The sequence below is a fragment of the Physeter macrocephalus genome, chromosome 11 (genome assembly GCF_002837175.3).
Source record: "Physeter macrocephalus isolate SW-GA chromosome 11, ASM283717v5, whole genome shotgun sequence".
NCBI lineage: Eukaryota > Metazoa > Chordata > Mammalia > Artiodactyla > Physeteridae > Physeter > Physeter macrocephalus.
In genome coordinates, this window is record NC_041224.1 from 93,879,262 (window position 1) to 93,893,446 (window position 14,185).

Sequence of the window (14,185 nt, forward strand, 5' to 3'; positions counted from 1 at the left end):
GCGTGTGAAGGTTCCACCACGAGGAGGAGAGCTGCGCGTGCTGCGAGGCACGCAGTGTTTAGAAGAGGTGAAGGTAGCAAACAGCCGTCCGGGTTTGAGTGGCGGGGATGCGTCTGCTGGGGTCTGTGCGGTCCGGGTGGGTTTTGGAGGGTACCTTGAAGTGTTGTCCCCGCCCTGGCCCCTAGAGGCACACTTCCTGCATCCGCCCAGACCAAGTTCAGATCTAGTGGGAGTTCAAAAAGTATGGTGAGAAACTAAGAACAGGCAAACAAACAAAACAACAACAACAAACTTAATAAGGTCCCAAGGTTTATCTCTGCTTAACTGGAGTCTAGATAGTTTGGCTGGCATGATTCAGCACCCCAAGGCTCCTCACACACCTCAGCCCTTATTAGGGATTCCTGCCCCAACGCGCTTTTCAGATCTTTTTCTCTTTCTCCACTTAACTCCTACTTTGGTGCAAAAGCACGCATACACACGCCCACACACCTTCTTGAAGAAAAGAGACTGGGACAGGAGTTCTGGACAGGGTCCCCTTAGCCATCCAGAGCCGTAAACTTTGAATGGGGTCCACCCTAACCAGAGAAATAAACCATCACATTCTAGTAGGTCTGTATGACCAATAAGAGCTCTTGGCAACTCCAGGCATGTCACTCACTCCCCCTTTGTAGAGAATTAGTAGTCTTTATGGGTTCCAGAAGAAGGGGAAGGCAGTCAGGGGAAGACTTCAGGAAGAAATCCCTGTGAAGTTACCAGAGGCCACAGAGCATTAAGAAAGTACATAAGAACCTTGAATGCTGAAGTCTGGAGCTTGTACTAGGCTATATTTCCTTAAAAGATTGTAGCTTTATTTCTTGGCCATCCCTCATACACACACAGGAACCCCACTTCTCCTGTGGTAGGTAAGGAATGGGTAACTGTATCTGAAATGCAACTGAGTATGAGAAATGCTTTAGTATTTCAAGGGAGTTCAGAAAGGGAAAAGGTGTCCCTTACCTCTCCAGGCCAGGTGAGAAAAGAGAACCCCCAAAGGGTAGGGATTGGCCCACCCTGTGAGAAGGCACCTCAGTTTTGTCACAGGAGCTTTTCATGCAGTGTTTTTGTGTCTAGATGTCTGTTCCTGGGAACTCCTTCTTTCTTGTGTCTGTATTTCTGTTTATATGAACCTGCAGGTGTATGTCCGACTGTATCCTGTCCTTATTTATATTAGTATATATTTATATCAATATAACAATCATGGTAGTCAGCTAGGGGAGAAGTGGTGGAGTGAAGATTGACATGAGATTTCTCTCAGATTAGAAAAATTCTACTGTCAGACCCTCCTTGGTAAGCCAGGGAGGAAGATGTTCCCAAGGGAAACTACAAGCTTTGTAGGAAAAGCAGGATTATTGGGTGTGGGAACTTTTCATTTCAGTCCCACCTCTTCATGCAGGAGGCCTCTTAGCTTAATAATTAAAACCAAATTAGGATCAGGGTCAATAAAAATTAACTTTAAATTGGGCAATGTAGATTAAAGAAGACCTAATTCATTAAACTGAACAAGAAGGAATTAAGGTAAGTTTTATTCACCAACTGTCCTTTTTTATGTGGTACGCGGGCCTCTCACTGTTGTGGCCTCTCCCGTTGCGGGGCACAGGCTCCGGACGCGCAGGCTCAGCGGCCATGGCTCACGGGCCCAGCCGCTCCACGGCATGTGGGATCCTCCCGGACCGGGGCACGAACCCATGTCCCCTGCATTGGCAGGTGGACTCTCAACCACTGCGCCACCAGGGAAGCCCTCCAACTGTCTTTTTGCTTTAGTCAATTTTAATGTTTTGGAGAATTGGAGATAAGTTAACATGTTCTTCTGTACTTAAGATTACAGAAACCCTTTTGTTAGTGTTTCTTTGAATCATCATGTTAATAGAGATGAGCCATTCTTAAATATTTTATAACCTCTCTTTGAAATAAATGCAGGAATAATGCTAATACATGACCCTAATCAAAATACATTGCACCTTTATTATTTGCCTATGTGGCAAATATTTGTTTTTGAAATTCCAGCATTTAACATTTATTCTTACTTGAATACTATGTATTCAGACTTGCTTTATCTTCCTATATTAACCAAGATATTCTACATTTTATAGCCTTTCCTAAATCATATAGCCTTCCATCAAAATTGTAACAGCTTCAGTCTAGGTGTCATAAATAAAAAATTCTTAGACCAATAAATATCTGCTTTAAAATAAGTATCACTGGGACTTCCTTGGTGGTCCAGTGGTTAAGACTCCACGCTCCCAATGGAGGGGGCCCGGGTCTGATGCCTGGTCAGGGAACTAGATCCCACATTTATGCCACAACTAAGAGCCCGCATGCTGCAACCAAAAAGATCCCACATGCCGCAACTAAGACCCGGCGCAGCCAAATAAATAAATAAATAATAAAATAAAATAAATATTAAAAAGATAAGTATCACTATCACATATTTTACAAAATAATTTAATCCTCAGATTCTTACTTATCTTCAGCTGGAGTTGAAATTTATGTTTCAGATTCAATTAAACATAAACATTCATGCTTTGGAGACTCCAACTGTTGGAAGAGGCTTTCTGAAAATTTTGTGAAAGCACTAAAAATTGACAGGTTTGGTCAAATCCCTTCCTGTCCAGTCCTTAGCCCTATGTGGACGCGCAGCCTCAGCGGCCATGGCTCACGGGCCCAGCCGCTCCGCGGCATGTGGGATCCTCCCGGACCGGGGCACGAACCCATGTCCCCTGCATTGGCAGGTGGACTCTCAACCACTGCGCCACCAGGGAAGCCCTCCAACTGTCTTTTTGCTTTAGTCAATTTTAATGTTTTGGAGAATTGGAGATAAGTTAACATGTTCTTCTGTACTTAAGATTACAGAAACCCTTTTGTTAGTGTTTCTTTGAATCATCATGTTAATAGAGATGAGCCATTCTTAAATATTTTATAACCTCTCTTTGAAATAAATGCAGGAATAATGCTAATACATGACCCTAATCAAAATACATTGCACCTTTATTATTTGCCTATGTGGCAAATATTTGTTTTTGAAATTCCAGCATTTAACATTTATTCTTACTTGAATACTATGTATTCAGACTTGCTTTATCTTCCTATATTAACCAAGATATTCTACATTTTATAGCCTTTCCTAAATCATATAGCCTTCCATCAAAATTGTAACAGCTTCAGTCTAGGTGTCATAAATAAAAAATTCTTAGACCAATAAATATCTGCTTTAAAATAAGTATCACTGGGACTTCCTTGGTGGTCCAGTGGTTAAGACTCCACGCTCCCAATGGAGGGGGCCCGGGTCTGATGCCTGGTCAGGGAACTAGATCCCACATTTATGCCACAACTAAGAGCCCGCATGCTGCAACCAAAAAGATCCCACATGCCGCAACTAAGACCCGGCGCAGCCAAATAAATAAATAAATAATAAAATAAAATAAATATTAAAAAGATAAGTATCACTATCACATATTTTACAAAATAATTTAATCCTCAGATTCTTACTTATCTTCAGCTGGAGTTGAAATTTATGTTTCAGATTCAATTAAACATAAACATTCATGCTTTGGAGACTCCAACTGTTGGAAGAGGCTTTCTGAAAATTTTGTGAAAGCACTAAAAATTGACAGGTTTGGTCAAATCCCTTCCTGTCCAGTCCTTAGCCCTATGTTGGTGATAGTTAATGTTGAATGATTATGATAGAGGGCAGTGAGGGAGCATAGTTCCCTCTTGTGTGCAAAACAGAAGATGCCTCTCGCAGGGATAGGGACTCATTCATTCATATATTCATCCATTCCATCCACAGACTGATTGGTAAGTATATGCTGCATGCAGGGGATGCCAAGATGGAAAGACAAAGTCGTCGCCCTTTAGGAGATTAGAAGCTAATGGGTTCTAAACGTTCAAACAGTTAGAGTGCAGTGTAATTATTGTATTGTGAAGGTATGTTCAAAATGCAGTCAGAACATTAGAGGTGGGAACATCTTACACTGGCGTGATGACGGCAGAGGAAACTTCACAGAGGTGGTAACACAAGCTGAGACTTGATGGGTGAAGAGTTTTCCATGGGAGTAAGAGCATTCCAGACAGAGGAAATAGCATATACAAAGGCACGAAGGCTTGAAAGAGCGTGTCAGATTCAGGGAGAGGCCAGTAGTTTAGTATGGCTAGAGATTAGACTGCACAAAAGATGGAGATGGAAGTGCAGGTGGGACCAGATCACAAAGGACTTTGCATGTGATGGTGAGAAGATTAGATTTAACCCAGAGCAAAGAAGTGAAATGATGATATTTGCTTGTTAGAAGAATTGTTGTGGCACCAGGCCAGATAGGATGAGGCTGAATTATGGCTGAGGCACTAGGGAAGGAAATGTCTGGGTGGTTTCAAGAAATATTTAGGAGGTAAGATGGTTCAGCTCTCTGGCTTATTTGATTGATGAGGTGGTGATGCCACCAAAGAGACAAATAAAACAGAAGAAAAAGCAGAGTGGAGACAGTGAATTCAGTTTGGGACCTGTTAAATCCAAGGCATCCGTGGAACAGCCAAGTGAAATGTCCAGAGGATAGCTGGCCCTTTTGTGTTTGGAGCCCAAGTAGGGGGTCTATGTGGAGACATAGATTTGAGAAGCATCAGCCATGGGAATGGATGAACTTGCCGAGGGAATCATGAAGAGTGCTGGAAGAAGAGAGTCAAGACAGAATCCTAGGGAGCATAAATGTTTAAGGGGGGGAGAAAGAACTAGCAAAGGAGCCAACAGAAGGGTTGGCCAAAGGCAGGAGACCCAGGAGAACATGGTGTCATGGAAGCCCAGGGAGGAAGCCTGAAGAAAGAGGAATTACTACAGAGAGATCAAGAATGATGAAAAGTGAAAATTTCCCTTTAGATTTAGCGCTTGGTAACCTAAAGGAGAGAAGTTGGGGATGGGAAGAAGCCAGATTCACTGAGGAAATAAGGCAGTGGACATACATAGACTATTCTTCCCAAAAGCCTGGCTGTGAAAGGGAGAGAGTGACATAAGATAGTAGCTGGAGGGAACCCAAAAGGTCAAGAGAAAGAGTTCCTTTTCTTTGTGTTCTTTAGATGGGAGAAATGTAAGCATATCCTTGAGAGAAAGAGCCAGCAGAGAAAGAGAAGCTGAAAAGTCACCAGGAGAACGGGGGAGAACTGATGAGAAAGGTGGTGGTGAAGGCAGGCAGGATTGGAGTCAGAGCCCAAGAAGAAAGGAGATACACATTCCTCTGGAATGGGAGAGTTGAAGAGTTAAGGAAAAAAAGCAAAACTTCATGTTAACTGAGACAGCGTTTATTTCACTTGCCCAAAAGACAGAATTAAACGTTTAAACTGTCTCTTTGTCTCTGCCTGATACCATGCTACCCCCCAGAGACAGCACCAGGAGGTGGCCAGCCTAGAAGGAGAGAGAGAGCTTGGGAGATACGATGTGTCATAGAGAATCACAGAATTTAGAACTAGAATGGGTCCTGGAGATCATCATATCCAACAGCAGATAAGGAAGCCAAGAAACAGGGAGGTTGTCATTTGCCTGTCCAGTTATAAAATCAGTCAGTGAATGGGACTTTCCTGTCGGTCCAATGGTTAAGACCCCACGATTCCAACGCAGGGGGTGCAGGTTCAATCCCTGTTCTGGGAACTAAAATCCCACACGCCGTGCAGTGTGGCCAAAAAAATTTAAAAAGAAAAGAAAAGAAAATCAGTCAGTGAAGTACTGGAACTAGACCGAGAACTGATTCCTGCCCAGGGTTCCCACCAAGAAGGATTGGTGAAAGAGATAAATGGAGTAATGAAATGTCCCCTCCTTCCCAATCTGGTAGCTTCCATTTATTAATATTATTCTGTTCCAAGTACTATTCTTAACATTTTACAGACACAATCTTATTTCATATCACAATGACCCTATGAAGTAAACATTATCATCATCATCCCTATTTTTAAAATATACCCAAGTCTCTGTTGAGGTCAAGTAACTTGAAGAGGCAAAGGCAGAATTCAAACACACAGCTGCTAAACTTCTAAGCTTATTCTTCCACTGTATCACTTAACAAGACACTACCTGGTCAGACTGTAACTTATGGAGCCTCCTGGGTACCAAGGCCCCAGTACAGATTACACACAGGGAAATGAGCAGAGCTGGGTTCGTTGATTGTAAGATGCATTTTTTTTTTCACATTTTGACATCTCTGAAATTGAGGTGTGTTTTACCAGCGATGGCTGTCATGGTTTAATTGGCAGTGTTTTTTCCTCTTTCTTTCTTTGTGGTACTTAAAATAATCGCATGTCTTGCAATCATTCTTTCTGGATTTAACAAAACACAGAAAATTTTGGTGCCATTTCCCCAATATCTTGTCTGCAAAGAGACAAACTAGAGTCAAAATAGCTCTGAGATCAGGGGACAGACAGAAAAGAGCTAAGCCAGGCTTTGACCTGAAATGAAGCCTAGGAATTTAAATCAAGGAGGAAGGCTGCTGTTGATGATGTGTGGGGTAGAAGGACATCTGGCCCCAGCACTGTGCCCTAGTGGAGGGCCGGCTCCTTCAGTGCTTATTGAGGTGAGCTCAGTTCCGCTCCATCGCTCTCGAGTTGCCAGAACAGGAGCCAGGGTGCCTGAGAAAGCTTGTCAGACCAGCCTGGGCAGTGCCAGGTCTGGGAATCAGGCCTCTGATGATGTAGTTGGATTATATACTTAGTAGAGCTATCTTGCCTTTGTTCTTTGGGGAGTGAGGAGGAAAGCCAACCTTTTAGTAATCTGTACCATCTCTCAGCCTTATGCCTTCCCTTGAGAGAAAATATAGCTCTTTCTATGTTCTGTGATCTGTCTGCTTGTGCTGGAGGCCTGAGGGAGATAAAAGAGAATTACATTTCTTAAGACAGTCCCAGAGGAAGCAGAGAAGCCTCGAGGGTAGTGGTGGCACTGGTTTAGGGGACCTGGGGGTTAGCAAGGGAGCATGGAGTGACAGAGACTGATTGCCAAGACCCTTATTCTCTCACAGATAAAACATGGGGAGATGGATGGCTGAGGGGTAGCGGAAATGGCAGTAACAGTGGCGTCTGGTGAGCACCAGAGAAGAAGGGTCTGGTTTATTCTCTGCTGGGTCTCCGGCACCAAGAACAGTGTGTGGCACATAGAGGGCACTCAGTAAACACCTACTGTTGTTGTAGAGCATCCGCCTCCCCTGAACAACCCCACCAGAATGGCTGCTTTGGGACACACATTCCCCTTCTACGCTGGCCCCAAGCCGAACTACCCAATGGTCACCACCTTGGCCATCATCATCGCCATCTTTCTGACTTCACTGGTCACCTTCATCATCATCCTGCCAGGCATTCGGGGCAAGATGGTGAGAAACAAAACCAGCCCTGGAGACCCCAGCCCCAGAGAGACCTCGGCCTCGAGGTGAGGGGGCCAGACTTTCTGATTATAATCAGATTCAGGAAAGAGATTCTAGTCCCGAGAAAGCGTCACCCACCCTCCCAGCAGAGAGCTCCCTGCTCATTGATTCAACAGATAATTACTGAGTACCTATTATGGGCCAGGCACTTTGATCTCAGGTGACCAAGTGACCTCAGTTTTAGAACACCCTTCCCAAGTCTGGAAGGGTGAGAGAAAGGGTGGATTTGGAAGGAGGGTGCTCCATCCTAAACCCACCCACCCTGTGATGCAGAGGCTGTTCTGGATCCTGCGAGTAGTGAGCAGCTTATTCATTGGAGCTGTGATCCTGGGTGAGTGTGGAGTGCAGCTGACTTGGGCAGCTGCCTGCATCCCATCTCTTCTATCCTGGCTCTCTCACAGAGGCTCTGCTTCAGGGTGGGCTTCTAGACCTCCCTGCCCACACGCCTCCCTCACCCTGGCCTTATCCCCTCACATCTACCTTTGCCCTGACAGGTGCAAGCCTCCTGGATGCATCTCTCCAACCTTCCTAACATTTTTATTCAGAGGAAAGCAGGTCAAAATGAATGCCTGTGGGGACAGGGTCTACGGAGGCTGGAGGGAGAGAATGGTGGAGGGCTGCTAGCTTTGCTTTGGGGATTAGGCGATAGGAAACAAAGAAAGTCTCTATGTTGAAGCTCTCTGTGTTTGCCCAGCATGGTTTATTATGTTAATGTTTCCTGCCCCAGCTGCTTGAGTAGCTCTCCCTATATGAAGGGGTAAGAGGATTATGACCAGGGGAGATATTCGATTCTGACCCATTTATTCATTTATTCATCCCATACCTATTGTTGGCAAACTTACCATGAGCCAGGCCCTAGGCAGGTTAATGGATACACAACCATGAGCAAAACTGACATGGTCCCCTTGCAGCTCTCCCTCTGACTAACCCAGCAATGGCCAGACCTCCCTGAGTTCCTGAACGTCAAACTCCCCAACCCCAGCCGTGAATTTCAGTTCTGAGTGGTCTGTGGGCCAGGTCAGCACCAACACATCATACAAGGCCTTCAGTTCCGAATGGATCAGCACCGCTGTTGGGCTGCAGGTTGGGCTGGGAGGAGTCAACATCACGCTCACAGGTGAGGGAGGGCTCTTGCCTGGGAGGAAGGGAAAGCCTCTGTTCTGTGGCTTTGGGATCTATGTTTGGTGTGGTCTAAAGAGCTCTAGGATCCGGGCGGGGGCGGGGGTAGGAAGGGAAGTTCTCAGGCCTCAGAAGCTGCCTTCTCTCACTTGAGACCAGAGCCTGGCCCTCTTCCAGTGTGATAAGCCTCTGTGCAGGTAAATACCCACTCTGGCCCTCGGGTCCCTGCTGAGCACAGCTGCTCCATTCCCCAGGGACCCCGGTGCAGCAGCTGAAGGAGACCGGCGATTACAACAAGGAGTTCACCTGGCGCCTGGGGGAGAACTACGCCAAGGAGTATGCAAAGGCACTGGAGAAGGGGCTGCCAGACCCCGTGCTCTACCTGGCCGAGAAGTTCACCCCACACAGCCCATGTGGCCTGCATGGCCAGTACCGCCTGGCGGGACACTACACCTCGGCCACACTGTGGTGAGGGTGGGACGGAGGCCCTGCTGGCCTAGACCCAGGAGTGGGTTTCTACCCATCTCTCCCCCACTCATGTGGAGACCCCTAGTGGGACAGTCTGGCACCAGTCACCACTGTGCTTGGTTGGGAAGCCCACAGGCAGGAATCCCTACCTCACCTCTTTGGGGTGTCCTTGGGTCCCTGAGCCTCCACCTGGGCCCCTCCAGGTAGAAGTTCACCCCAAACAAGGTAGAGGTGCCTGGGCCAGCCTTCCCCAGGTCGTGGCTCTCCAGGGTGGCATTCCTCTGCTGGCTGCTGGCCCACCTGATGCTGTCCATGCCTGTGCTGGTCTACGGTGGTCTACGGTGGCCACATGCTGCTGGCCACGGGTGTCTTCCAGCTGTTGGGACCGCTCTTCTTCTCCATGGCCATGTCACTCACCCCGCCGTGTCCCCTACACTTGGGCACTGCCACACTGCACACTCACCGTGGACCTGCCTTCTGGATCACATTGACCACAGGTGAGGCCCAATCCTGAAGGCAGGGATGGGAGGACTCAGGGCTGGGGCCCATCAGGTCCGTGGGGTTGAGCGTCTGCCTCCAGGGACCGGGAGGTACCTCTGGGGACCTTTCCCCTCTTTAGAGCCCCCTCCCTCTTAGATCCCTCATCGCTGGGTTTCCCCTTCTCAATGTGTAGGTGGAGTAGGAAAAGAGGCTCTACCTATTGATGTTAAAACATGAAAGGAAACAAAAAGCCCTAAGGCAGATGTTGGGGCTGCCATAAACCCTGCTGCCATTCGTGATGAGACCAAGCAGGGGCTGCCCCTCCTTCTACCCAGCAACCCTGCCCTCTCTTGGGGCTTTGCCTCTTCGAGGTGCCATTTACTGAAACCCAGCTTCACCCACATGATGACATATGTGTACGGGGGGCTTACAGTGCGATTCTCCCATGTTCCCCCTCATCCCTCTGCATCTCTTGTTTTCCTTTTTCCTGGCTCCCTTTGTTCTCCCTTCACTTCCCCAGCTTGTGTGATCTCTTGGTACAATGAACGTACTGCGAGGGAGGGGAGACCAAACTTCTTGTTCTAGATCTAATATTAACCGATTGTGCCCCATTCTCTCTGAGCTTCAGTTCTCAAATTTGCAGAATAAGACTGTAGGACTTGCCAAGGACCTAAAACAAACAAACAAACAATCCCGGGATTTACAGCTTTATGCCTTGCTGACATTTACCTCGGCCCTCAGACACCACCCCTTTAATGAATAAAGTGAAGCTAGTAAATAAACTCCAAAATGCCATGTCTTCCTAGCCCCCTCAGCTGGGCCAGCAGAGGGGGATCCCACAGGGCCAGCTGGGGTGGAGGTGCGGGGGAATGACCTGCCTGGTCACTGCTACCATCCACTTGGGGCAGCTCAGGAAGATGCAGGCTCCGATTGTTTCTTCTCTGGGCTCACTAGAGGGCACCCTCTCCCAGACCCTTTCCCGGGTTACTCTGCGTTCTTCAGACACAGAGAATCCGGCGTCTGTGGCAAAGCAGAGAAAGAGTGTACTAGGCTGCCTCCAACCCAGGGAAGTCTCCCCAGAGCTCGTATCCCGAAAAGCCTTGAAAAGCCATGGAAAATAATGGGAGAAAGTATTAAAAAAGAAAAAAAGAAGAACGTTTATTTACAGCTCACCCTGGGAGACTCTTTCCCGGGTGCAGGCGGCACATCTGAGGCCACCGGCCTTTTTCCCCCGCGCCCCCAGCGCAGTGCCCTCCCGGAGCTCCCCAGGCCCGGTGGGCACTGCTCCCCCGCCTGCGGGGGACCAAGGCAGAGTAGGAGTCCGAGGTTGAGTCCCTTTCACAGTTTAGTATTGATGGTTAAGTCTGAGGCCCAGAACTGCTTATGCAGTGGGTTGTTGAGGATGAGAGGAGAGCTCCCTTTCGCCTGACTTTCGAGGCCCTTGACGCTTCCATCCAAGAAGGTGCGAAGGGCGCTGGGCCGAGCGTAGTGGAGACTCAGCACCGCCGCTCCAAGGAGGAGGCACAGGATGCCTGCATTAGCGCAGTCGCGGGTAAAGAGGGCGGTCAGGGCTCCAGAACCCGGCCGCCCGTCTCCATCTATTGGAGGTATTTGCGTTTCCTCCCCAGACACACGCACCACGGAAAGACCTCTAATATGGCATACCTGATACACGGGTTCGCACGCCACGGGGGCAAGATACCGAACCCTTCCGAACTCCCTTCCCCTCCTCTGTAAAATAGGCACAACAGTGCCTGCCTCTACGAACTATTGAGAGAGGCAAATTAGATAATAGTTGTGAACTCATTATGCAAACGGGAAAGCGCACGCTGGGATAAATCTCGTCTCCTGCCCCAGATGCCCCGGGGCCGGTTCCCTCGGTCCTCACCCGTGGCCAGCGTGATCCAAAAGGCGGCACCGTAGTGAGTGGTGAGCTCGGAGGAGCCAAGGCGGAGCTGGCAGAGGGACACGCTGGAGATGGAGGCGAAGGCGAAGACGGAGAAGAGTGCGAAGGCGCCGGTGATCAGGAGAGCCAGGCCTCCGTAGTGCGGGACCGGCATGGAGAGCAGCACGTTGGAGAGGAGCCAGAAGCAGAACGCCACCCTGCGGGGAGGGGACCAGCGGAGCTGTGAGCCGGATTCCCCCAGCCCGCCCGGGTTCCCACGGGCTCGCCTCCCCTACATCCCGGCCCCAGAACAAAAGCCCGGGACTGCGATGGCGGAGGCGCAGGGAAACACTGGAGGGGAGTAGCCGGCGCCCAGCCATTGCTGGGTCTCTTCGGATTCCCACGGTCTGTACGGACCTCGTGACCATCTATCTGCCCGCGAGGCGGCAACTCTCACCCCAAGCGCGTCGGGCTGTAACTGTAGCTCACATCCTCCGGCTCACATGCCCCGACCCCGACCTCCGCCACACACACGCACGCGCGCGCGTAAGTAAAGTACGCAGAGTATCTTCTTTCCGCGCTCACCACAGCGTGGCCGAGGCGTAGTGTCCCGCCAAGCGGTATTGGCGGTAAACTCCGCAGGGGCTGCTCGGAGTGAACTTCTCCGCCAGATAGAGAACTGGATCCGGCAGCCCCTTCTGCAGTGCCTCCGTGTACGCCCCAGCATAGTTTTCGCCCATCCGCCAAATGAACTGCTCGTTGTAGTTGATGGTCTCGTTCAACTGCTGCACTGGGTTCCCTGCGGGAGGGCGGCGGCGTCACCCGGCTGCGCACAGCGAGGACCGGGCAACTAAGCGGATTCGGATAGGAAAGTGAGAATCTTGAGAGAAATTGGTTTGGCAGCGGTTGGGGAAAACACAAATTAATGAGAGCCAAAAGCTATTCTATCTGAGCTTGTGGGAGCTGTCCTCACAGGTCCTCCAGCTGCCCCTGCCTGCCGCACACCCCCAACCATGCTGCCTGCGAACCTCGGGAGTTCACTTCGCCGCAGCTCCTCACCTGTGAGTGTAACATTAACGCCCTCCAGGCCCACGTGCAGACCGACGTGGGCTCGGACGCGTGCCGCACTGAAGGCCTTGTAGGATGTATTGGTGCTAACTCTGCCCACTGACCATTCTGCGCTGAAGTGTACCGCTGTGGGGAGAGGCAAACCGTGGGGGAGGGGAAAGGTTAGGGAGAAGATTGGGAAGATGGGGTTGGCAGCGTGGTGGTGGGACACTGCACAGAGATAGGGGGGTCTAGGAGTCCAAAGGGATATACACGGTAAGGGTGGAAGAGTGGACACTAGAAAGAGAATGGGAAGAGAGAGAGGGAACCCATCCCCAGTTCTCCACGTTCCCAGGTGCCCTCCGGCCACCTCCTTCCTCACCCCAGGTCCTCTCCCCTTCCGCTGCGTCACACACTCACCCACAATTTCTGCTCCTATGAACAGGCTGAGGAGAACTCTCACCAACCAGAACCAGCGCTGCAGGAACAGGAACCGGGTCAGGCCTGGGTACTGCCCAACCAGAGTCCCCAAGCTCTCCCTTGACCCCATGCCACCCGGGCCTTTAGTGCTTCTGCAACGTCCCTCTCTTGCCCACTTTTCCCAGTTACATTCCTGACCTTTAACGGCTGAAGTCAAGTCATGCAAGTCCCTCTGAGCCACTGGCATTTCTAATGGTTTCTGGCTGCATGAGTCTGCCTCCCAGCCCCATTTCCCAGTCCACCCTGCAGCTGGGCTGTCTCTATCAGGTGCTCTCCCACCACCTTTATCCCCTTCCTCTCCAGCTATCTGACTCCTAGTCTTCGTCCCACCTCCTGTTTGGGTCACTGCCATGATAAGGCTCAGTGAGTCCAGAAGTGCTAGGCAGGCAGCGGTCACCTCCCTCAGGAGAGGGAGGCCTCAAGGTCTGGTCACCAAGTAGAGGAGGTGCGAACACAACCTCTCAGATATTACTAGGTGTGCCAGTTTCCCAGAAAACCAACGCAAGACTCAGGGAGGCTAGGTCCTCCTAGACTTGAAAAACAGACAACTTAGGTTCTGGGAGAGGAGGGAATCTAAGAAAAAGTGCCCAGTCTGCTACAACTTCGAAGAAATGTCTGTGGAGAAATCTCTGTCATTAGGATGGGGGCTCCCACACACATGACTCAACCCAGTGCGCAGGTGAAACACAGCAGTATGAGTTGCTGGTTTCTGTTCTCTTGGTCAGAAGGTCATCACCTGAGGTCGGGATGGGAGTGGAGGTGCAGCCTGAGGAGAGGCAGGAGAGCCCTGCCGCAGGTGAAGACTAGAATTGGCCCCAGGATTACGGGACTGGGCACCCACTCTCTGCAGCAGCCTCCTGAATGTGCCAGCTGGGGTCAGCCTCTGGATGTCTTGTATGGGACCTCTCCCTAACCTTGGGAAGGGGTGCTTGCTGCAGACTTCTGCCTATGCTCCACCTGTCTGGTTCAGTGCTTCAGTTTGACTATTCGTGGAAGATCTTGCCGCCGTCTTAACTGTCCTGTCCTCCAGAGACATGCTGTCCATGCCGCCCTCCACCCCCAGACCCAAGCTTCTAGGACCCCCTTACCGAGTGGCCACGAATCCCGGGTAAGATGAGTAGGAAGCTGGCAGCCAAGGCCAAGAACACCAGGATGACGATGAGTAGCGGGACGCTGGCGCCGGCGGCGTGCCGGGGCTGAGGGTAGAATGGCAGCACACCGTTCCACAGAGTCATGCTGCAACCCGGCCGGGCTGGGTCTGTTCCAGCGGGGAGAGCGGTCG

At 50.1% G+C, this 14,185-nt stretch overlaps 2 protein-coding genes across 2 annotated transcripts; one reads left to right on the forward strand and one right to left on the reverse strand.

Annotated features, from left to right (window-relative positions):
* On the forward strand, nucleotides 1-9,684 carry DUOXA1 (dual oxidase maturation factor 1). The gene is made up of 7 exons (XM_024132716.2): nucleotides 1-73; nucleotides 7,197-7,373; nucleotides 7,698-7,755; nucleotides 8,407-8,541; nucleotides 8,798-9,011; nucleotides 9,281-9,508; nucleotides 9,648-9,684. The coding sequence occupies exons 2-7, from the start codon at nucleotides 7,227-7,229 to the stop codon at nucleotides 9,682-9,684; spliced, it is 819 nt and encodes a 272-aa protein (XP_023988484.2). The 5' UTR covers nucleotides 1-73; nucleotides 7,197-7,226.
* Nucleotides 9,685-10,648: 964 nt separating this feature from the next.
* DUOXA2 (dual oxidase maturation factor 2) lies at nucleotides 10,649-14,138 on the reverse strand. Its single transcript, XM_007121391.2, has 6 exons — nucleotides 13,992-14,138; nucleotides 12,844-12,901; nucleotides 12,436-12,570; nucleotides 11,962-12,175; nucleotides 11,380-11,594; nucleotides 10,649-11,023 (listed from the first exon to the last, which is right to left on the reverse strand). The coding sequence occupies exons 1-6, from the start codon at nucleotides 14,136-14,138 to the stop codon at nucleotides 10,830-10,832; spliced, it is 963 nt and encodes a 320-aa protein (XP_007121453.1). The 3' UTR covers nucleotides 10,649-10,829.
* Between the last annotated feature and the right edge of the window lie 47 nt (nucleotides 14,139-14,185).

What these genes read in the sequence shown, in the direction of transcription:
- DUOXA1 (XM_024132716.2), top strand. Translation starts at nt 7,227, where the DNA reads ATGGCTGCTTTGGGACACACATTCCCCTTCTACGCTGGCCCCAAGCCG. An exon ending in CATTGGAGCTGTGATCCTGG is followed by an intron (nt 7,756 to 8,406) that starts GTGAGTGTGGAG and finishes CCCCAACCCCAG; the next exon opens with CCGTGAATTTCAGTTCTGAG. An exon ending in TACACCTCGGCCACACTGTG is followed by an intron (nt 9,012 to 9,280) that starts GTGAGGGTGGGA and finishes GTGGCTCTCCAG; the next exon opens with GGTGGCATTCCTCTGCTGGC.
- DUOXA2 (XM_007121391.2), bottom strand. Translation starts at nt 14,138, where the DNA reads ATGACTCTGTGGAACGGTGTGCTGCCATTCTACCCTCAGCCCCGGCAC. An exon ending in CGTTAATGTTACACTCACAG is followed by an intron (nt 12,176 to 12,435) that starts GTGAGGAGCTGC and finishes GCCCTCCCGCAG; the next exon opens with GGAACCCAGTGCAGCAGTTG. An exon ending in TACGCCTCGGCCACGCTGTG is followed by an intron (nt 11,595 to 11,961) that starts GTGAGCGCGGAA and finishes CCCTCCCCGCAG; the next exon opens with GGTGGCGTTCTGCTTCTGGC.